The sequence below is a fragment of the Paramisgurnus dabryanus genome, chromosome 10 (assembly GCF_030506205.2).
Source record: "Paramisgurnus dabryanus chromosome 10, PD_genome_1.1, whole genome shotgun sequence".
NCBI lineage: Eukaryota > Metazoa > Chordata > Actinopteri > Cypriniformes > Cobitidae > Paramisgurnus > Paramisgurnus dabryanus.
The window spans coordinates 28705715-28728970 of record NC_133346.1 but is presented as its reverse complement, the minus strand read 5'-3'; the positions used below and the strand labels follow the sequence as shown (position 1 = coordinate 28728970).

At 38.5% G+C, this 23256-nt stretch overlaps 1 protein-coding gene across 1 annotated transcript; it reads left to right on the top strand.

Annotated features, from left to right (window-relative positions):
* The first annotated feature begins 312 nt into the window (after window positions 1-312).
* Window positions 313-22438, top strand: ca9 (carbonic anhydrase IX). The gene is made up of 12 exons (XM_065240540.2): window positions 313-667; window positions 17123-17155; window positions 17579-17749; window positions 18089-18231; window positions 18654-18746; window positions 18851-18917; window positions 19006-19163; window positions 19249-19375; window positions 19525-19590; window positions 21494-21508; window positions 21593-21686; window positions 21794-22438. Exons 1-12 carry the CDS (start codon window positions 547-549, stop codon window positions 21852-21854), a joined length of 1149 nt encoding a protein of 382 aa, XP_065096612.1. The 5' UTR covers window positions 313-546; the 3' UTR covers window positions 21855-22438.
* Window positions 22439-23256: the final 818 nt, after the last annotated feature.

Genomic DNA, 23256 nt, shown 5'->3' with positions numbered 1-23256 from the left:
AATCTCTGTCCAGGAAACCGCTGTACTGTTTGTATTTACAAATGAACATAAAAAAATTCTGTGGTAAACATATATCAGATTTTCTGTAGCATGCCATTCAAAGCTGGACTTTTTGTATTGTATTGTACACCAAATACTATATTACAAGTAAAAAGCTTAAAATATATAAATTAACAGAAGAAATATGTAACGTGTGATTAGACAGAAATGCATTTTGATCCAGTAGCATTAGTTACGAAGCTTATTCACACTGGACTTTGCTCAAAGTAGGAGGGCAAAAGCATCTAGTTCGAAAGAGAGAGAGAGAGCAAGAGAGAGAGAGAGAGCAAGAGAGAGAGAGAGAGAGAGAGAGAGAGAGAGATTAGATTAGGTTACTTTCTAACTCTTTAGGGAAAGAAGGAAATAAAGGATGGAAGGAAGAATGTCCTGCACACCTTCAGCAGTTTCTGGATCGTGATTGGTTTATTCTGTGAAACTTCAGGTGGCACCGAAACAGGGCTGAGATTTTGTGCGGGGAGGACAGAGGAAGCCGAGAAACAGTTTAATATGCTGCTGGAAGTTTTCTTCATCCTTTATCTTCTTCAGAGTCAGGTGCTGACCTCTGGCTCTTCCTCCTCTTCTTCTGAGACACACGAAAGCAGTCAAAGGGATGAACAACACAGCAAAGGTGTGTAAAATCACTTCTGCCTCAATCAACATTTGTTATTGTCTGTTGAATGTTGTATTCTGGTGGTTAGATGTATTATTTTTTATAACCGCACACCTAACTTATTTAATGTCTTAAATATAGGCACCAGAGGAATGTTTGTGGTAACCATGGTATAAGCGGAATAATTGACTCCGGTCCTTTGAATTGTATAAAAATAATTATGCACACCCAAGGTGGTAATGCCATTACACAGCAGGTGTGCATTATTTTTTTTTATTCAATGGCCTGTCGTCAATTATTCCTTACATATTGATGCTTATGCCCTCTCGAGGGCCAAGTGTGATTGTTTAAGCTCCTGGTGAAAATTACTTTTTAAAAGGTTACTCTGTTAAGTAAGATATGTCATAAAAAGCACAAAAATATACCCTACTGAAACCCTATAATGGAATAAAATAATGACTGCAGGTTATATTAAAGACAATATTAAAACACTTTTATGTACACATAATATGCAAAAAATATGAATTTTGAATGGAAAGTGACATTTCAAGTTATTCTTGTATGACCATTGACTATGTGAGAGTTTACTTCTGTTCAATCTGTGGTCCAAGCATGTGGCTCTAAAAGAGTTAAAATATTTATTTAACATGAGCATACCCATATCACATCTGACATCTGTCGTTTGTATTTGAATATTCTTTCTGCTTTGTTAACACACTGATGATCACAGGTGAATATTAACTTTTGTATGTTGTTGTAGTTAATGTTTGATATAGTTTACACATTCTTACATAAAAGACATTCATTCTAGTGTGCTATTACTTCTTTTATATTTAGAAAATAAGAAAATATACTTTCTTTCTATTAAGTATTCTTAGTATACTTGGGTTGTAGTTGTGTTTTCTTTTGATTGAATAGCCCATATTCTTGATTTTTTTCACATAGTTTTACATACCGTCTTAAACTTGTATTCACTGGGTCAAATACAGTGGTTACATTTTTCTGGTTACCATACTTGAAAGTCACTGAACTTTCACTTGAATAATGCAGCTTTAAGGTGAAATAGCTAAGAATAAAGCAAATGTGTGAAACTTAAAGGGATACTTCACCGATTTAGCATTCAGCTTTGTATCTGTAGAAACCCGGCAGTATTACTGAATGACCATGTTTCCCTCCATCATTTCCCCCTGAGAGGAGAGATATCTGCATTTTGGTTCTGCAAAAAAGTCCTCCGATGATGCAAAAATCGTCATATTACATCATCGGAGGACTTTTTTGCAGAACCAAAATGCAGATATCTCTCCTCTCAGGGGGAAATGAGGGAGGGAAACATGGTCATTCAGTAATACTGCCGGGTTTCTACAGATACAAAGCTGAATGCTAAATCGGTGAAGTATCCCTTTAAGCTAATCCTTACATTGTAACACAGTAATAATAGGAATTTAGTTCAATTTAGGTGCAAACCACAATTATGATTTTAAGTTAAATGAACCCTAAACGAAACGATACTTGAAGCAGCCTTACAAACTAGCTTACTCTAAGGAAACATCACAACTTTTTTAGTACTTTTATAAACTAAAAAAGTAGTGAACTATTAAACTGTCGTGTAGTATATTTGCAGTAAAAACAGCTAAAAAGTAGTTGTGTACTAAAAGTATACTAGTGTTACACTGAAAGTATTCTTAAAAGTAAATTTACTAATTTGGCAGATATATCCAAAGCCACTTACCAGTGCATTACAAGGTATATATTTTTATCAGTATGTGTGTTATAGGTTCAAACCCATGGCCTTTGTGCTGCTAATGCAATGCTTTACCACTGAGCTATACATGAGTACACTTTGATTACTAGCATGTGGGCTTGTTTAGTCCCAAGTATTGAACATTGATACTACATCAAGTATATTTAAAATAACATAGGTATATTTAATAAAATGAACTTCAACTTCATCTTTTTTGAAAGGGAAAATATTAAACAAGATATTTTTTATAATACAACATAGTATAAATATCAATATGTGAATGCAATTATATTATTATAACTAAATAAATTTATTAGCATACAATCAGAAATAATATGGGTAGTTAAAACTTGAAAACATTGAAAGAAATGTTACTCTACAGTTCACTGTAACCCAATCTTCAAATATAACTGGATGTTCTTTATGTTGCTCATTTTCGTATGATAAGGTTTACATGTCCTCATGGTTTAGTATTTAACATAAAACTAAAGTTTTTCATCCTGACAGTTAGGACCATAAAAGACAGAAACTGAGTGGGGGGATTTATTTGTGCCTACCACACATATCCATCAACAGTATTAAAAACAGTAAAATTGTGTGTGTGGTGTCTGTGAGTTTGATTGGATTATCTCTGAATGTGTATGTATACATAAATATGATTCTGAGAAAGAATGTCTGTAAATCACATAAATAATAATGTCTTACAGTATTTCTCTGGATCAGTTCTTAGTCTGAAATGAGCCAAGAATGAGAATAACAACTTGAAGGCACTTAATCCTGTAAAAATCTTTATAACATAATACATAAAAGTCTATTGTGAAAACTTTAGTAAACAACAAGTCTTTAAGTAAACAGAAGTTATTTAGCAGAAGTATAGACATGTAAATTACATAAGTATTGCATTACAATATTTAAGTATTTAAATAGTACACTAAATGGTACACTACGAAAAATTGGCGCTAAATAAATAGCACTAAAAGCTCATAATAATAGGGGAACCATTTTTAGTGCTATAGCACCTATGATTAAGCACAAGTGTTTAAGGGTTAAGTTCCTCAAAAAAGTTACTAGTTACTAAATACATCTTCAATCATGTAATTAGATTACTGTACAAATTATTCTCTACAAAAAGTATTTAATTATTATTACTTATTACTAATTACTTTATATCCTAAATGGTAAATGGTACAAAGAAATGACTCGCATAAATTATATAAAAGTACAAAAATTATTCTGGTCCAACAATTATTACTTTTGCTTCAATATACTCCAACTACTGTTTATTCATACTTAGTAAAGTGATTGTTCATTTTAAGTATCGGTAGAAATTGAGAGTGTGAAGAATGGAGAATAAGAGTTTGCAGAATCATGCATTCATATTTGCCATTTAAATGCAGGGTATGTGATTTGATCGAGAAACATTTTTAGTTATATTGGTTAAAAGTCTCCTCACATCCTGATAGCAATCATTAGGTTAAGCAGAGGTGGGTAGAGTACCCAAAATCTGTACTCAAGTAAAAGTACAAGTACTTATACAAAAATGTACTCAAGTAAAAGTATCAATCTAATTATTTACTTGAGTAAGAGTAAAAAAGTATTAGATGAAAAAACTACTCAAGTAGTTAGTTACTCGTTACTTCCGATCTGATAGAGAAGTAGCACAAAAGCACTGAATTTCAGACTACTTGGAGGGTTTTCAAAAACCTCTCCTTAAAAGTCTCACTGTTCTGCTTATATACTAGTAAAGCAGCCTATCTCAGTCCTGCAATGGGTACATTATCACTAGGGGTGGCACGGTCCATGAAAAAAATCCGAACCGTTCGGTTCGCTTGTCTCGGTTCGGAGCGAGTGTGTGCCGCACCGTTCAACGGTTCAAGGCATGCGCAATGTAGTCCCATGCCCTGTATGTGACCTCAGATAGCGTGTTTCCCTTTCGCGCGAAAGAAGACTGTTTTGGAGTATTAAGTACTGCAGGTTATGTTACGTGTAGAAATGGCAAGTGGGAGAGAAAAGAAAGTCTGCCCGCAGTTGGAGGATGCGCCAGCGTCGTATACGTTTGGTGTGTGGAAACATTTTTATTTCATGTTACTTATGATGACAACGGAAATAAAACAATAGATAGAACTGCAATCTATGGGTTGAATGTGCTCGAACAGCTACAGCTACCATTTATTTAATCTGAGGTACTGAACACTGTTTTTACGTCTTTAGCGCTATTTTTAGCCTTTCATTGATAAAATTAAAGCGGCTGATTTCCGCGTAGTTTCATTTTGCTAGCGTGTGAAAGTTGCGCGATCTTAATTCAGAAATTGCCCCTCAAAGTAATCAGGACAGAAGTGGTCAAAAGTGGACAAAAGAGACGGATTTAAATATTACAATTGTAAACGTTGTGTTTCTCTCTCGTCCACATATACTCTCTGCAGTATTTAAGCAGCATCTCAGTGATAAACCTAAGAGATACACTGAAGTTGGCATTTTAATAAATGCAAGTTATCTTTGTGTGCTAAAAATGCACATAAAGTTCATGTAGATGGCAATACACATTCTCTTTTTTGCCAAATAAATGAAAAGCATGTTGAAATCATCAATGTCTTCCCTCTTGCTCTATCAAAATCTCATCTGGCTTTCCTCAGAGATGGTCCCAATAATGTGCTTAAAGTCAAATTCAGTTTGTGCATGATTACATGATATAACTTTTTTTTAATACTGTATCCTAAATTATGGATAATTAATACATTCATAAGATAATACATTTCTGGAGTGTTAAAAATGTAAAGAAAAAATAACAACAAGAACCGTACTGAACCGAGAACCGTGACCATAGAACCGTGATACGAACCGAACCGAGGGCTTTGTGAACCGTGCCACCCCTAATTATCACATAACATGTCATTTGAGAAAAAATCTCAAACACACACAGATATTTTCTGTCGGTTAACTCTGTATTATGAAAAAAAAAAAAACACTCTGTATTTAATTTCATGTTCACAACACAAACTTGTCAGCATCTGCCTTTAAACATGCAAACAGTAAACAAAAAAGAACGTGTGTGTCTGTTTGTTATCATGTTTTTATATGAATAGGTTATTTTCATTGCCATTAAAGTGCAATTACTGAACACGGTCACGGTGATCCGTGTCATGTTTTGTGTCTGTTCTATATTGTCATCACCTGGACACTTGTTAATTATCACATCATTCATTCCACCTGTGTGTCATTAGTCTTTGTGTATTTATACCAGTGTTTGTGTCACACTCATTGCCGGATTATTGTCATTGCTACCCCGTCTGTTCCCTGTATTGGATGTTCCTGTGTGCACTGTGTTATCCCTCGTGTTTGATCATTAAATGTTATTTATTTTGGAACCTTGCGTTTGCGTCCTGTCTCTCCAACCCAGTCGTGACAGAATGATCCAGCCAAACTGGATGCAGCAGGTTCACGGAGGGTGGCTCCCCCAGGAGTTTCGTCGAGGGGGAGTAGTGACATCGGGGTTCATTCCCCATCAGCCCCGATGTCTCTTGGGGACCACCGCGAGCGATCGCTCGCTCCTGCGAGCATGCGGGAGGAGGATCGGCCCAGGCGGTCCCCCAACGGTTGATTCGTCGTCGACGGTCCCTCGGAGGACCACCATCCTGCTCGCAGGGGATCCGGAACGGACCACGCCCGATCATTTCCCCGGGGTGGCTACCGAGCGAGGGTCTCCGTTTCCGCGAGGGGATGGGAGATGATTTCCGGGGGCATCTGATCGTCGACGATTCCCAGGAGGGGGGTAATTCGTCTGCCTCGGTTCTCGGAGAGATCGCTCCGGTTCCCCTGGCGCAGTCCGGCCAACCGTTCCTGTTGGTCTCGTCCCGGCGGCTGCCGGCTTCGCCAGGGTCCCCAAGCCCTCCACCCCTCCCTTGGACTCTCGCTACCAGACTTTGTTTTTGTTTTGTGTTTATGTGAGTGTCTGGTAGCCACTCGTAGAGGGAGGGGTTATGTCACGGTGATCCGTGTCATGTTTTGTGTCTGTTCTATATTGTCATCACCTGGACACTTGTTAATTATCACATCATTCATTCCACCTGTGTGTCATTAGTCTTTGTGTATTTATACCAGTGTTTGTGTCACACTCATTGCCGGATTATTGTCATTGCTACCCCGTCTGTTCCCTGTATTGGATGTTCCTGTGTGCACTGTGTTATCCCTCTAGTTTGATCATTAAATGTTATTTATTTTGGAACCTTGCGTTTGCGTCCTGTCTCTCCAACCCAGTCGTGACAAACACGAGCTTAATAAAAATGATCATTTTAGAATTTCATATGGAACTTATCTGTTTGTGCAAATCAACTCTACATTTAGTATAATATATAATACATGTTTCTTTAAAATCAAACTTTATTCTTTTATTTTTATTCATTCATTCTTTAGGAAGGATTTAAATAAAATACAATCCCGTTTTTATTTGAATGTATTTTCTACACATTAGTGAGGTGTCCGGATTTGTGTATAAATGCAAGACGTCCTTACATTTTGCTGTTCAGTTTGTTTAGTTGTGGGGAAATTATACGGAAATGTCCAGATGAACGTGCTGTTTGTATGGTTTAACTTACACTAGGGTTTGTCATCGCTTGCACAAGAGTGCATATGGCAAAAAAACTCGGACAGTGTGTGAAATGACCATTGTTCAGATAGACAATACTGTGACACTTACTTCAGGTTGGATCTTGAATTCCTGTAAGCTGAGATGTCAGCTCGTTCATTGAACAAAGCATGCATCGCATGCAACTATTCTTTTTGACCTCTTGGAGTGAAAACATAGACCGAACTTGAAGCCGCCATGCATGATCTGCCTCCAATATCTCGCACAACGCACACGCGCCCTCATCTGCTTCTCCTATCATCTACGCGCGGTTGCGCGCGTTAAAGGGTGACCGTGCGGTCGTGCGCGCTAAAGGGTTACGCAGCCTGTCTTATTATTTTAAATTATTACCATTTGAAAGTAGCGCAGTATCGCCGCCGAATGTAGCGAAGTAAAAGTACAGTTTTTTCACTAGAAATGTACTTGAGTAAGAGTAAAAAGTACCTATCCTTAAATTTACTCTAAAAGTACTAGTTACACAAAAAATGTACTCAAGTACATGTAACGAAGTAAATGTAATTCGTTACTACCCACCTCTGATGTTAAGTTTTTTAAATGTATTTTTATAAATATATGTCATCTACGAAAACCATAGGACCAAAAAATGTTCAACATATCATTGATCTTGGACCAAACGCAATAATTGGATGCATGCAATTTTTGCCCCTCATCTGTGAACGTGTTTTGCATATGCAGACACCATACATCATCAGGGTAAAGACGTGCGCTCACCTCCTGTCTGTAAACAGAGGTAGAAAGGCAAACTTTACTGCTGAATTGACAACCTGCACAGGAGCCACAGAACGACAGATTAAAAAAAAAACAACAGCAAGGAGCAAAAACCCAAATTAACATTGGTAACATTACTGCTTTACCACGAAATTCAAACAGTTGCAGGAGGCAAATGGTCTGAAAGGGTCGTTGCACTGTTTATTTTGGTATGGTAGGTAAGCGATATGATTGTAATTAAATGGATTCAGATATTCTACTTTGATGAAACATTATGTTGCTTATGAAGTTTGTGTTCCTTTACAAATTTGTGTAACAATATATTACTACGTCAACAGTACCGTGCAATGTGCTTTAACTAATTCCGATTTAAAACAGTTTTTTATGTTCGTTATTTTGGTGATTTGAATGGAGGGTGGGATTGTGATTTGCTAACAACCAACCAGTTACTAGAGAGAATTAAAAATGTCTTGGTTTGAAGGAAGGGAACGAAGACATCAGGTCATGACTGATGTATTGGAAACGTACTTTGCGGACCAATTAACTTCGAGAAACTTGTAAAACGCCAATGAACTTGGCTGTTGCTGCACCGCCACACAAGTATAATACAAGTGGCAGGTGCAATACCAAATCAGCTATTTTCGCTGAGAAAGGCAAGCAATCTAGTGCCCGGCCAACATCAACAATGGTACAGCAGTGCTGTTGCAACAGGACATGACGTCTCCATTCCCTTCCTTCAGGGAACGAAGGTTACATATGTAACCGAGATTTTCCCCGAAGGAAGGGAATGGAGACGTCATGTCATGACCAACGTATTGGGAATCCCTACCAAAGCACTATGGGAGCTGCCCCTTTCAGTGCCTGCGTAAACCTTCCGTCTCTAGATCTGAAGAGGCGGAACTTGGGCTTACTGCAGAAGGCCGGTCACTACTTGTTCCTTAACCCACGATAGTGAACTAGGCAAACTGGGAAGTGAACCCATCTGGACGGAATTAGGAACGCTGCGGAAACCACCTCCTACTAAGGTTTTAATGGGTGGCATAATATAATTTGAAAAAACCACAGGGGTTCTCACATATATAAGTCTTTGAGTAGTAACACATACTTGACAGAGACACAGAGCGGACTCTACTAAGGGAAAACGTGGGCTAGTAGTATTATCCCCATGGAAAATACACAAATGGGAACCCCGCGTAAGGCCTTAACACAGGTTACAATCAATACAGCTGATGAAAGGCTGAAAGCCGATGAAAGGCTGACAGCCGATGCTCCGCAACATCGACTGTCAAGGGCGGTGGAGGAGTACCAACTTTTGGTAAAGAATTTATGGCACAAAATTTAGCTTTATAGCCAACACACGAGATGATTTCTCAGTGTTTCACTGGTTTGAGGAGAGAACACGAGAGGAAACTGCCTCGACATGAAAACTATAGAATCTAGTAAACATGTTAGGTGTCACCCAACCGGCAAATCTACACAGTCCCGGTGCCATGAGTCACTAGTGCCTACCATGGACGGGCCTGCAGCCTCCCTTAACCTGTTCACCAGCTCCATGTCCCACCAACCAACAGTCCTTGCTTGTTTGCCCCTTTTTTTATTAATAGGCTACTGTTATCATATATATAGTGACAGCTTTCCCTTTCTGCTGTCCACTGCAACAGACAAAGAGCTGGTCTGAGGTCCTGAAGCTTTGAGTTTTGTCGACGTACAACCACAAACAAAAAATTGAGGTCAATGCAATATTGCAATATAATATTGTCTTCAATATTGATTTTTTTTTATAGAGAGAGACTTGATACTCACTGACTGTAAATGCTTAAAGGGAGTGTCCTGAAGGGCTTTCAGCACCATGGACAGGTCCCAAGGATGAATAGAGGGAGGGCGCGGGGATTTAGTTTCCGCACTCCTCTCAGAAACCTAATGACCAGGTGGTGTTGTCCTACTGACCTGCCGTATATCAGGGCATGGTGAGTGGATATAGCAGCAATGTCTACTTTAATTGCGGAGGGGGACAGTTTCCTTTCCAACCGACGTCGATGGGCAGTCAAGAACTGTTGGGCGAAGTTCTTGACCACATCACCAAAGAGGCCGGTCTGGGAGATCGAAGCATTCAGGAGTCTAATGTTCTTCATGTCCACCAGACACAGCCAGAGATGGCGTTTCTGGACCACCAGGGTGGACATCGCACGACTAACAGATAGAACACAGCCCTGCCGTCACCAGCATACCTTACCTCTACTGGTCATGGATCTGAGTGCTGAGAGCCAGAGGGGGAACCAGCCGGCCTAGTCAGCATGGTGACGTTGAGGTTAGTCCTTCCAGGACTTTGCAACCGCCATCTTGATGGTGCGCGGCAACAGAAGGGGGGTTGACACTCTGGAGGAACGTAACCCGTCTTCTCAGATGCGCATGGGACATGGTGCCTAAGCACAAGAGACAACGATCATGACCATCCTTAGGACCCATGTACTTGCCATATCCAGAACTGCATGGATGAAATGACATCTTTAAGCAGACGCACTCAGCCTTGACGATTATGAGCTTTTAGTGCTATTTAGCACCAACTTTTGTTAGAGTGAACTCAACATGAACAACATGAACTCTCAATTGAAGACATTCAAACTACAACATATTTTATAAACTTTATATTCATTATATAGTCATACTATGATTTTTTCATTTAATGAAGCTGACTTCTGCTGAGTGAACTGCCAAAAATTCTCTTCATTAAAATTTCTATTAATTTCATCTCTGACTTCTGGTCTTCATTTATCATCACTGATCTACAGGTCTTAACTGTAAATCCCCTACAATTTCTTTCATTCTTTTTTATTAGCTTTTTATAATCTGAAAAACTTTTTTCAGTACAAATGCTTTTTGGATGTTAAAGCAACACTATGTAGTTTTTTTACCTTTAAATAATGTCTCTAAAATTATTTCATTGATAGAACAACTTTTAACTGGACAAACTGTACTGTTGCTGCAACCTGAGCAGCCACTTAGCTGCTACAAGCACACTCTGAAAGTGACGGTGGAAGGTAGGAAACACAGGCCCGCCCCTCCCCCTGCCTGCAGAAGAGTGTCTGATACCAGGCACTGTTGCGCTTTTCAACCACATGGGGGAGCTGTAAGTCATTTTTACATGGAAACTACATAGTGTTGCTTTAAAGGATTTTGTGGAACAATTTAGCAAAAAATGCTTCTTCTATGGTATTGTGTAGCACCTTTATTCATTAGAGTGTGTTTGTCTACTCAATTTATCTACAACAATATGTCACAAACAGTATTTTTTACAATCTTTTATGTAATATTGTCTATAAGCAGTCAAAAATAGCTTTTGCTTAAAAGCCCAGGTACTCACTTAATCAAATCCAGGCTTTAAACATACTGACAAATAAAAATTTATTTAGTATAATTATTTTGGTCACCCATAGTTTGTCCCTTTCTGGTACTGTAGAGTGACTCAAGATATTTGACCCAGCCAGATCTTGGACTGTTATCCCTCCTGTCAGCGATCTAAAAAACTATGATCCTGACACACAATGGAGTCATTTACTTTCTAGAGCAGCTACTGTAAGACATGCACCTGCAGAATGCAAATGACTCTTGTCCTGAAGTTTGCTGTTGGTGACACATAATACTCACATTCAGTATAGTCAGTCAATGAAGGGATTGTGTGTGAGGTGAGCAGAGACTTACAGTTTTTTACGATTGGTTACATACAAAATCTTTTCATGTCACACGATTTTCAAAACCTCTCACTCAAAGTGCAAAACTACATGCCAAATCTTCAAAACCATAAGCTATTTCTCAGCCTTTGACTCAGTTTTCAATTTCATAAAACACTTTTTTCAAAACACTACACACAATTCTCTACCTAAAACACAAACATCTATGGGGAAGTCACTTGCTTTCCTTTTCCAAACACAACCAATCAAAATGCTACACTCATTCACCAGGTCACACAGACACACTCCTCACATGTGCAAACACTAAATGCTTTACTGATCACTAACCAATCACTGCTTTACTTTACAGTAGTATAGATATGCCTATAAATAGGTCAAAGGTCACTGTTTTGTCAATCTGCACCCCCCCTGCCAATTCCTGGAACAGGACCCCACACACAATTTACTGTATTCTACTGTAAAGAATATACTTTTGGTTTACATGTTTATAGTTTTGTTGTATGCTAATGTATACAACAGTAATATTTGGACTAATAAATATTTTCTGTTTCTACATTGCATTGGCGTCTCCGGTGTACTTTTTACCCCTCTCGGCAGATTACTTTCACTGTAGAACATTGTATTGAAATGTAGATATAAGCCCATGAAAGACCAAAGAGCTTTAGATTTAGAACAGCAGTGTTTACATGGTATATCCAAAAATGTATTATTTTGAAAGAAGTGTTTGCCATTTGATGCAAATGCTTCATTTTGACACGTGTTTGTGGCATTTTGAATGCAGTGTTGCATTTTGAAGGAGATATGTGCTATTTTGCGTGTGCAGTTTTGAGAATTTTGTGTAGAGTTTTGAAAAAAGGAGACTTAGTTTTGAAAACGTGTGTAAGCAATTGGTAAAAACTGTAAATCAAACAGACTAAAATATTCTGATCTCACACATACTTCTGTTGGATTCCAACAAATGCTTTTATAAATACACAATTATATAAAACATTAGGTATATTGATTCTTGATTCACGAGTTCGGATTAACATGTAATTGATAGGGAATGAGAAAAAGGATATTTGGCGTGCTGTCCGAGTGGAGGGCTCCGAGCTCGGAATTTTAGCTTCGCCTGCAGTCGAGCGGGGAGTACCAGTCATCCCTGCTGGAAAAACCAGCATACCAGCAAGACCAGAATATGTTGTGTTTTGGTGCTGGTTTAGCTGGTGTCACCAGCACCAAAACACAACATATTCTGGTCTTGCTGGTATGCTGGTTTTTCCAGCAGGGATGGACATTGTTACAATATTGTAATTTTTTCTGATTATTTTTTATGGTTGTTGTTGTTATTTACTGTAATTGTAACCTGTACGGGATACAGTATTTTATGTACTGCGTAGCATGACAACTGGGATATGTTTTCCATGTTGACTGATTTGGGTATATGGAGAGAAATCTATGATATTTTTCTCAGTCTGCAATACTGGTCTTGTGTATTGTTTGGTAAACTATTGTATAGTTGCACTTTTTCTTTGTACTTCATTTGCAGTACTATAATCAATAAGAATTAGACTTGCTAACAGTGTTTTAGGTTAGCAGCAGCAGTGTGTAACTGGTTCAAAAAGATTGAAGTCTTATGAGATGTGTGTGTTTCTTATGGTAACAAAATATTGTTTTTATAAAGTCGTGTATAGTTTTGACAAAAGTGTTCCATTTTGCAAATGATCTGAAATGTTGTGCTACTTTGGTGTAGGGTTGTGTTAATTGTGTGTAGTGTTTTGACAAACCAGGCCCTGTTTTCAAAATTGTGCTTAAGCAATCGTAAAAAACTGTAGGTGGTTTGGGGTACACCCTCGTATGATGATGCTGTTCCTCACAGCATATTCTTCATTTTTGAATACCATGGAGGAGTTCTTCAGTGCTTGGTGGTGGAAGGTTTATGATCACCATCCCTATCAGCAAAGCCCTTGGAATGACTGCTGCTGCTCAAGAAATAAGTGCAGAGGAATGTCAAGGTTGGATAAGGCATTCAAGAAGATTTTTTTTAAGCATTGCTAAGCATCTGGATCTATTTTTTGCAAAAAGGCAAATTTGACACAGCCTATAAAAAGACAACAAATGGCACTAGCAATAGGCTTCATGGACATGCAATGGTGCACTGATTCGCACTGAGTATTTTGTATTTTGTTGTCCACTGTGTAATGATTGACTGAAAGAGCTAATATACTTGTGTGCAAGTTGTGTTGTTTGAAGGCAAATTTTGCTTTTGTTGCATATTTTTAATGTTTATAATAAGAGTTTGAGTTGACAGCTGCGTCAAAGCAATCAAGAAAAACTGAAAAAAATCATGTGAAAGAACGTCACTCTTTTCTTTGAAGAAAATATTACTTTGTATGAAGTCACTGAAATTGTGTAAACTGTAAAGATGAAATGTTTGTATTTTCTGTATTGGTGTTTGTTGCTAGTTTTTTCCTCTCAGTGTGTTCTGAGTGACATTAGGGGTTTTCACACTGCGCTTAACCCTGGGTTATCTTCATTCTAAACCCTGCTTTTAACCCTGGGTTAAGGAGCGTTTCACACCTGTAATTTGAAAGCGGTGTTAGCACCGCTTTTTACCCAGGGTTATGAAACCCTGCTCTGGAGCAGGGTTAGCACCGCATTTGTGGTGTTAACCCCGCATTGTGGTGCCAAACGCATGCAGTGTGAAACGAAGCAGGGTTAGAATGTTATGACCCTAATTAAACACAGCTGAAGTAGCTAATCAAGGCTTGATAATTACAGACAGGTGTATTGAAACTGGGTTGGAGACTCCTGACCCAGGGTTTAGGAATGCACAGTGTGAAACGTCAAATTATGAATACCCAGGGTTATCTCTTAACCCCTGGTTAAGTTTGAACAGTGTGAAACATGAAAAAAATAACCCAGGATTCCGTTAACCCTGGTTTTAGAATAACCCAGGGTTAACAATTTCAGGTGTGAAAAGCCCTAGGGTGTGTTATCTCAGCGAGGGTTGTGCATAGTGTTTGGCTGACCTGAGCTGTTTTGAGCCATGTGTTAAGAGTTGTGTTGTTTGAAGTGAGTTTTGCAGGTGATGTGAACTGTTTAGCTCAGGTGACTGTTGGTAGTGCAGACTGTAGTTAGAGTTTTGCACATGTAGCTCCAGTTGTGCTCACTGTCGTTTAGTAATTGAAAAATAAACTGTTATGGCTGAAAATAAAAAAATAGGTTAGACGTAAGAAAGAGTTAATGACGGATCGCGCATTTGTGGATATAAAAATATTTGGTGGAAATGAAGCAGGAACCACTGTTTATGCGGGCAAGGGAACTGATTGAGGCCGGTGTGGCCCAGCTCTACCAAGCACCTGTCACCGATGATGAGACGCAAAGGAAAACCCGGTACTCTGCGGTGTAGGGTGGAAGCTGCAGGGTGCCCTTGCTTGCTCGAGCAGACAAAAGAGGCGCAATGGGAAAGGGTTAGTAGACAAAGGAAAGACATTTTAGTCATATGACTGAGTGTTAAAACTGCGTGAAAATAAAGTTTTAGTTTAATAGTGTTCGTTTTAGCTCTTTTATCAATCCTTCTTCAAAGATTCGGCTCGATAGGCAGGAGTGGACAACCAAGGTGGAAAATGGCAGATGTCTCGCCCGTGGGGGGGAGTAGGATTCAGCGTCCTGGCATGCGTGAAGTTGAAAGCGTGGGCCGATGTCCCCGAAAAGATAACAAGGTCTCACGTAGAGAGGAAATTGCTCCTTGGGCAAGTAGTGGTAGGCTTGAGAATGGATTGTCATCAGAAAGTGCCCGCAACCGGACTTGACAAAACCTGGACGGGGCCAAATTCTTGCAAAAAAAACTATCATGGGACAGAGGTGAGGGACTGGTAGTTAAAGGCACCTCTCCCCATTGATGGGTTGGATCACATGATTATGCTCCTCCCGAACTTATTGTGTTGATTCTGTTATTTTATATTTTAAACCTTTCCTTTTATATGTCATATTGTACGTTAATTTGACTTCCCTGGTTTTCCACCTTATTTCTTTCCCTGTTAACTCTCTGTGTTCTCTGTCCTGTTGCTTGGGTTTTGTTTTTCAGTGTGGATTATGCTCTGTCAGTTCCTGATGCTCTGGTGCAGGAGTGGGGAACCCTGGGTCCTGAAGGGCCACTGTCCTGCAGAGTTTAGTTCCAGCCCTAATCAAACACACCTGAATTTCATTTCCAAGTAATCCAGAAGACTTTAATTTTATTTTTCAGGTGTGTTTTTAATTAGGGTTGGAACTAAACTCTGCAGGACAGTGGCCCTCCAGGACCAGGGTTCCCCACCCCTGCTCTAGTGGCATCTTTACTATTTTCCTTGCTGTCTGGGCTGAGTTTTCCCTTTTTGGGGCGGGGTTAGGTATTTGTTTGTTTTGTTTGTTGCTGTTTCTATCATACTACAGCTAGATTGATCTCAAATCCCCCATTTATGTGTGGCATATTTCTCATATTAGCATTCAGTTTTATTTCTATAGCAAAACTTTAAACTGGTATTGCTGCAGAGCAACTTTAAAGAAAACTTTTCAGGAAAATGGTAGTATAGAGTCAAAAACGTTTATCTATTTGTTTATAAAAATGTTTTATGTACACCTGCTTTTGAAATGTTTGTAATATTATAAAGTGGTACTAGAAATTATTATGTTGGCTTGACAAAGTAATTTTGGGTACCCTAGCAACATCTCCCATAGACTGCCATTATACAATGCCCAGATGCATATCTTTGCATCACACTGTCATAGAGACATGGGGGTGGGCTCATTTTACTCAGGCATCCAATCAGTCTCTTAGGATCCTTACAGAGTTATTAAGCCATGCCCCTAGCAAACAAATATGAGCACCCTAGCAACACAACAAACAAAGCCTTATATCTCCGCATCAGAACATCGTAGAGACACGGGGGTTGGACCGTTTTACTTCTGGCTTGGAGTGTAATCATTGTGGCATGCCAATTTTCTGCCTAGCAACCAAACGTAGTACCATAGCAACGGAATAAACAAAGCCTTATATCTCCGCATCAGAACATGTAGAGACACGGGGGTTGGACCGTTTTACTTGTGGCTTGGAGTGTGATCATTATAGGATGCCAATTTTCTGCCTAGCAACCAAACTTGGTACCCTAGCAATGGAATACACAAAGCCTTATATCTCCGCATCAGAACGTCGTAGAGACACGGGGGTTGGATCGTTTTACTTGTGACTTGAAGTGTAATCATTATGGGATGCCAATTTTCTGCCTAGCAACCAAACTTGGTACCCTAGCAACGGAATAAATGTTAGCTTCATGCTAGCTTAATGCTAATCATGCTAGCTTCATGCTAGCTTCATGCTAATCATGCTAACTTCATGCTAATCATGCTAGCATCATGCTAGCTTCATGCTAATCATGTTAGCTTCATGTTAGCATCATGTTAAATCATGCTAGTTTCATGTTAAATCATGCTAGCTTCATGCTCAAACATACTTACAGCCAGATAGCCTACTAAACTAATCTTCTGTCAAACCATTTTAAACGTTCAGGCTACGCTTTGTCAAGACAACATAAAGTTTGTCCTCAAACTTTAATATCTAGTTGGTTCTTATTGTCATACCACCAAATATGATAGAAAAAAGGCTAACCATTATAAATGTTTTTAGATTTTGTTCTGTCCTTTGCTGACAGAATCACTTTTTCTGTGTTTTACAGGTTCCTCTCATCAGCACCACTGGGGTTACCATGGTAAACATAATGACTCATTTAAATAGTGCTGTCCTAGTCTGTTATGCTCTATTACTGAACTAAAAATAATGCAAATACTTTTGAAACTCTTAGGTTTGTAACCACAGACACCTGTTAGTAAAAACATAGAAGACAGACACTTCTGAATAAATATGATATGGTTTAGACAATTATTAACATATTTTATAATACCTGAACAATGTTTTCAGATTTTACAGATTAGCGACTAGGCAGAAGGTGACATAAGCTGACTAAAAAATTATATTTTATCCATTCAACAGACGCATTTCATCATCAGTATGTGTGTTCACTGGAAACCAAACCATGACATTTGTATTGATAAAACAATGCTACCAGCATTGTGACATTTTCATTAAAAGTAATTTATAATTAACTAATTATAATTCTGATTGTCTCAATCAGATCAGGATGGGTGGTTATCTTCATTTGAAGACTGTGGTGGAAAATCCCAGTCTCCCATTAACATAAACACTGGTGAGGTGAAGTACGATCCCAGACTCTCTCTTATTAAACTGGAGGGTTATGATCTGACAGACAAATCTCCTCTTTCACTCCTTAACAATGGGCATACACGTAAGTCAGGCCTCCAATACACTTTTTCATTACTATGTTAATTTTGATTAAGGCCATAAGAAATTCACATGCAGGTGACCAAACCTAGTTTACCTGAGACGATAATTCCTTTAAAATATGAATGGGATTATCTTTTTGTAATAATGCACATGTTAACTTAAATTATTGTTTATTCAACTCCATATACATTTTTGCATCATTTTAACCACATTAAGTTCTTAGGATTCATGCATTTTATTAGATTTAATAAACTATAATGTATATTTAAAATGTAATTTTAAAACATACATAATCTACACCCCCTGGCCCACTAATCTTGTGTTTTGTGTGTTTTGTTAGTGCAGCTGTCTCTGCCGAACAGCATGCGTATTGTGAGAGGATTTGATCATATTTATGTCGCAGCCCAGCTTCATTTTCACTGGGGAACTGTAGAGATCCCGGGATCAGAGCACACTATAGATAACATTCATTTCCCGGCTGAGGTGAGTGGCCGGTGGGGAAAAAAATCAAACACTGCTTACTGTTTATAAAAGTCTGCCAAATAACAGATCTGACAAAACTATTGCTATACTTTAACATGAATAAGAGTTCTGTATACAGTTTAAAATATCTGCTAAACACATCAGTTCAGTTCAATATAGACCATCTTACCATCTTACACTTTAATCATAGACTTAGACAGGAATGGGCAACTGGTGACCTGCAGCATCATCTTTAAATATAAGCTGCTGAACCAAATTATACTCTGATGAACGATTTAATGTTTGAAAGAGGGTCATTGAGAGTTTAAGAGTCGTTACTGTTACTGAAGGTGCCCTTGAGCAATGCACAACGAACCACCTTATGGTGTGTGTGTGTGATCATGACTTGAAGTGTGTGCGTTGCAGTTCTCTCTTTTTTTCAGATCCATGTGGTTCATTATAACTCCAAATACTCAAATCTTTCTGAGGCCGCTACTAAAGCAGATGGACTGGCTGTGTTAGGAGGATTTATAGGTGTAAGTCATGTTAACCACAAACTTCTGGCTACAGTAAAACATTTTCAAGATAACCAAATAGTTTGATGCTAGTAGTACATTTTCTATTGGCTCTTTCTCAACAGATTGGTCTTCATGAAAATGAAAACTATGAGAAGATCTTGTCTGCTTTAACAAACATCAGCAGTGAAGGTGAGCATTTACTTTCATAACTAAAACTCAAAATGTAAAACAGTTTGAACGGACTGAAGTCTAAACCGATCGAATGTTTCTGTTTTAGAGTCATACACCGAGATTCCTGGTTTTAACGTCCGGCATCTTCTGCCAAACAGTTTGGAGAGGTTTTATAGATACAAGGGATCCCTCACGACCCCTCCGTGCTTTCAGACAGTCAGCTGGACTCTGTTCAATGATACTGTCAGAGTGTCAAGAAGACAGGTCACACAGAGGTCTTACAACTTTAAAGGCATAATGATAAAGATGTGTGTAATGTAAAATGTATTTCTGGCATTTCTTTTACCAGCTAGCGGCTTTGGAGGACACACTGAAAACAGAGCACAGCAAACTCTTATCCAAAAACTTCAGAGCACCACAACTTCTGCACGGCCGAAAAGTCCTGACGTCTTTCCACACAGTACCCTCTGCAGGGAGTAAGAGAAATATACTATATATCAGTCAGTTTTTTTTACAAAATGCAATGGACCTTGACTTTGTCTGGAGCACAGCAACGGATTCTGATAAGTAACACATACAGTGCATTGTTACCATACAGCTTAAGTAGATTTTTATTGTGTTGCAGATGCCAGAGGAGTCCCGCTGTCTGAAACACAAGACCTTAATACAAAGGAATCTAGTGAAACTCAAGGTAAAAACGAATTCATTTTATACATAAGTAAATGGGCATCAGAAAGCATGGAAATAATGAAAGAAAACTTACTTGTGTGTGAAGATGTTTTCTTATGCTACACATTTAGGATCTGCCATTTCTAGTTTAAATAACCCATCTGGGGCCTCATGTATAAAATGCTGCGTAGAAACCATCCTACATTACGATCATTTATCAAAAATGTGTAGGTGTGATTCATAAAACGAACGTAGGCACAGAAAACACGCTTACCCCTTTCTTTCAGATGTGAAATGTAAAAATCGAAAATTATCTTGAACTTGCGCGCAGCTGAGCCGTTTCAGATCTCCGCCTTTAAACGACGCCTAATTAATGTCATAGACATATAAAAGAGCGGTTACCAGTGTTTAAACCCAAGAAGCAGCAAGAATGGCTTATATTCGGACAAGCAAAAGGGTGTACGTCTGCCCAGACCCTGACGTGGCGCTAAGCACTTTTCCACGTCAAAGAGAGTTTTTATAAATATAGACTTTGCTGTGAATTTTTGCGTACGCACACTTTACGATCAAATCTGTGCATGCGCACGTTTTATAAATGAGGCCCCTGGTGTTACATTAAAGCTGGTCATAACAGATTAAGTATATAACAGGTCCACTGTCTTGTCCAAATAAATGCAAAAAAAGCCCCAAAAACATAACTTAAAAAAGATGAGGTTTTAAGATGTTAAAAAATGTATTAATTTGTTAAGATGTTCAAAGCATTTTCATATGCACAAGACACAAGAGATGTTCACTGCACAATGAATTTCTCTCTCTCTTTGCTGTACACACTAGAGTGATATAAGTAAGATAATTATATGTAGAATAGTACATAACACAAATAGTAACTGCACTGTAGTTGTGCAATGTAGGTAAAATGTAAGTGGGCAACATTTGACCTATAGACGGCTAAAGGCCGTTTCACATGGTACGCGGCAACCGCGAGTGTTTAGTTCTTTTTCAATAGCAGACGTGCGGAAAGCGGCAAAACGGGGGCGGTTACAGAGGTGAAGCGGAGTTGGTCCACACGCCTTGCTCGTGCACCCAAAATCCTATTCCTTCTCCGGACATGGTACTTCATGACAGGCGCCGTTGAAGATAAACATATTTGCACTAAATGCTGCACAAAACGCTTCCAATACAAGAGAAAAGCTGAAGACGCGCGCCGATTTTGCCGCTTACCGCGTACCGTATGATGCGGCTTTCACATAGGATGCGGTGTGCGCTGCGCTATGAAACCCATTCATTTCAATGGCTTGCGCCGCGCGAGGGCGGTTTTTTGTTGCGCCGAGCAAAGCGCGAGCGCAGCGGAGCGCAGCTTGCGCTCACGCCGCGGTCAAAGTTCAAAATAGTTTAACTTTTGCGCTGCGCTCTGTGACGATTACCCGCGCGGCCAATAGAAACGGGGCATCCAAACAAGCAAAATGGACGAAAGCTTATACTCGGGATTCTCAGAGCTTTATAATACAAGTTTATGCTCCTACAGAGACATCGGAAGGAAAGCCTTGTCATGGAAACACGTAGCAATTCAAGTTGGCATGTCAGGTGTGTTTTAAGTCAAGCAGCTTGTTGTAGGTATGCTGAAAGTAACGTGAAATGGAGACGAGCAACATCAGTCTCTGTATTCCTCGTCGACTTTTTAACGCAAATATAAACACTGTAGTAATTTATTGAAAACCCCGCCTACTTTGGTCTGGCCATCAGAGCACAAATCGCTTGGCTGCGCCGAACCCAGCGGCGAGCGCAGCGCACACCGCATCCTATGTGAAAGCCGCATGAAACGGCCATAAACCAGCTTTGTAATTAAAAAAATTATTTATTGATTATTTGTATAACATTTCCAATTTAAAGTGTGTCCCAAATGTGTATTATTTTCTCCTCTACAGATGCACTCTCAAAAGGTATTGTAAGGTTTTCAATAAGTAACCATGTCATTATAATGGTATGTAGATCTGTTTGTAAATGTGGATGGTATTATTTTGCAGGTGATATTTTGGCTATTGTCTTTGGTGTTCTGTTCGCAGTCACACTGCTGGCCTTCTCCGTGTACACATATCAACAACGAAAAAAATACACAAAGTATGTTCATACAGTTTTTATAGTTTTCTCTCGGGCACAGATTGTAGTTGATGTTTAACCTCTGTACGTGTGTGCGAGATCAGACTGACATTTCTCTTTCTCTACAGGTTTAAAAGAGACTCAAAGCAAAACGTTATTTATAAACCAGCTGTTAAAGAAGAGGCATAACAAATTTATTATGTGTGAGGACAGCATGACCTGAAGTTTTTTTCACAGAGAAAGACCTGCAGTGCTGTGCTCTTGTGTGAGGTTTTGAACTGAAATTAAAAACAAAAAACAAAAAAACTATTTAATAGCATATTGATCAAATCATTGATCAATGATTTCTCGTTTTTAGAAAAACAGGTGTTTGATGTTAAAATTATATTGTAAGTTTAAATGATCAAGTTATACTTTGTTAATGAGAAAAAAATGTATTAACAATATTACATAACAATATGTTCACCCAAAAATAATGTTTGTCTAAAACCACAACCACCTAGTCACAGTTGTAAGAGTAACGTAACACAAACAGACACTGTCAGTTGTTATTATTATATGCATCTTTAATGGTTGTTTTCTGTTTATTTGCTGTTAAAAATTCACTTGTTTCTTGTATGTTCACCATAATTTGTTGCAGTGTTCCTGTAGTTGTTGATTTAACATGTAAGTTGCACTTTTTAAAGTCCATTGCAAGCAATTGAAAAAATATACTGATCTTAGGAAAACTTTAGTAGACACGATATTAGAGATATTAAAGATATTAAGATTCATTCACATTCTAGCAATTAGCAGTGACGTGATCACAGTTACTTTTTTATAGACAAACCCAGACCTAAAATGGGTGCTGTCAAAGAGAAGGATGAAAAGATATTCAAACACTTCCATCTACTTTACATTTAATTTACATTTTGTAGTGGTGTCCGAAACCTGAGTGAACAACTTTATTTCCTACATTCGTTCAATACTCACAATGCACTCTGTCTTTGAGTGTACAATTGATGTACTCTTGCTCTCTGACTATTTCCCATGATACAACGTGAGACGAATGTTTAACTGGAATCAAGGATACTGACAGTAAACAAACTACACATTTACGTTTATACACTTTTGTTAATTCTTGTTGTTGGTTATTTTCTACTTTTTTAAAAAATAAACAAATTAAAAATAAATACGATACCTTTTATTTAAAATATAATACACATTTTTAAATCTCTTCACATCCTAGCGAAACCCACCAGTTTTCTACGCTTAACAGACTGTATTAGAAATATTGGTGACTGGATTGCAAATAACTGCCTTTTTCTAAACTCTAAGACAGAGATACTTATTATTGAACCGAATCGCTCCAGCCCAAATATGTCAGATTACAAGTTGCCCATAGACGGCTGCACTGTTGTGCCATCTTCCACAGTCTAGAACCTTGGTGTGATGTTTGAAAGCAGTCTATCTTTTGATAGTCATATCTCCAACGTCTATAAAGCCTTAAATGGCCTAGCACCTTTGTATCTTAGAAAACTACTATCGGAATACAATCCATCACGTACACTGCGGTCACAAAATTCTGGTCATTTAATTATCCCTAGAATAT

Bases quoted from the DNA above. Each gene is read 5' to 3' on its own strand.
- ca9 (XM_065240540.2), top strand. From the start codon at position 547: ATGCTGCTGGAAGTTTTCTTCATCCTTTATCTTCTTCAGAGTCAGGTG. The intron at 17,156-17,578 runs GTAAACATAATG...TGTCTCAATCAG, and splicing joins GCACCACTGGGGTTACCATG to ATCAGGATGGGTGGTTATCT. The intron at 18,747-18,850 runs GTAAGTCATGTT...CTTTCTCAACAG, and splicing joins TGTTAGGAGGATTTATAGGT to ATTGGTCTTCATGAAAATGA.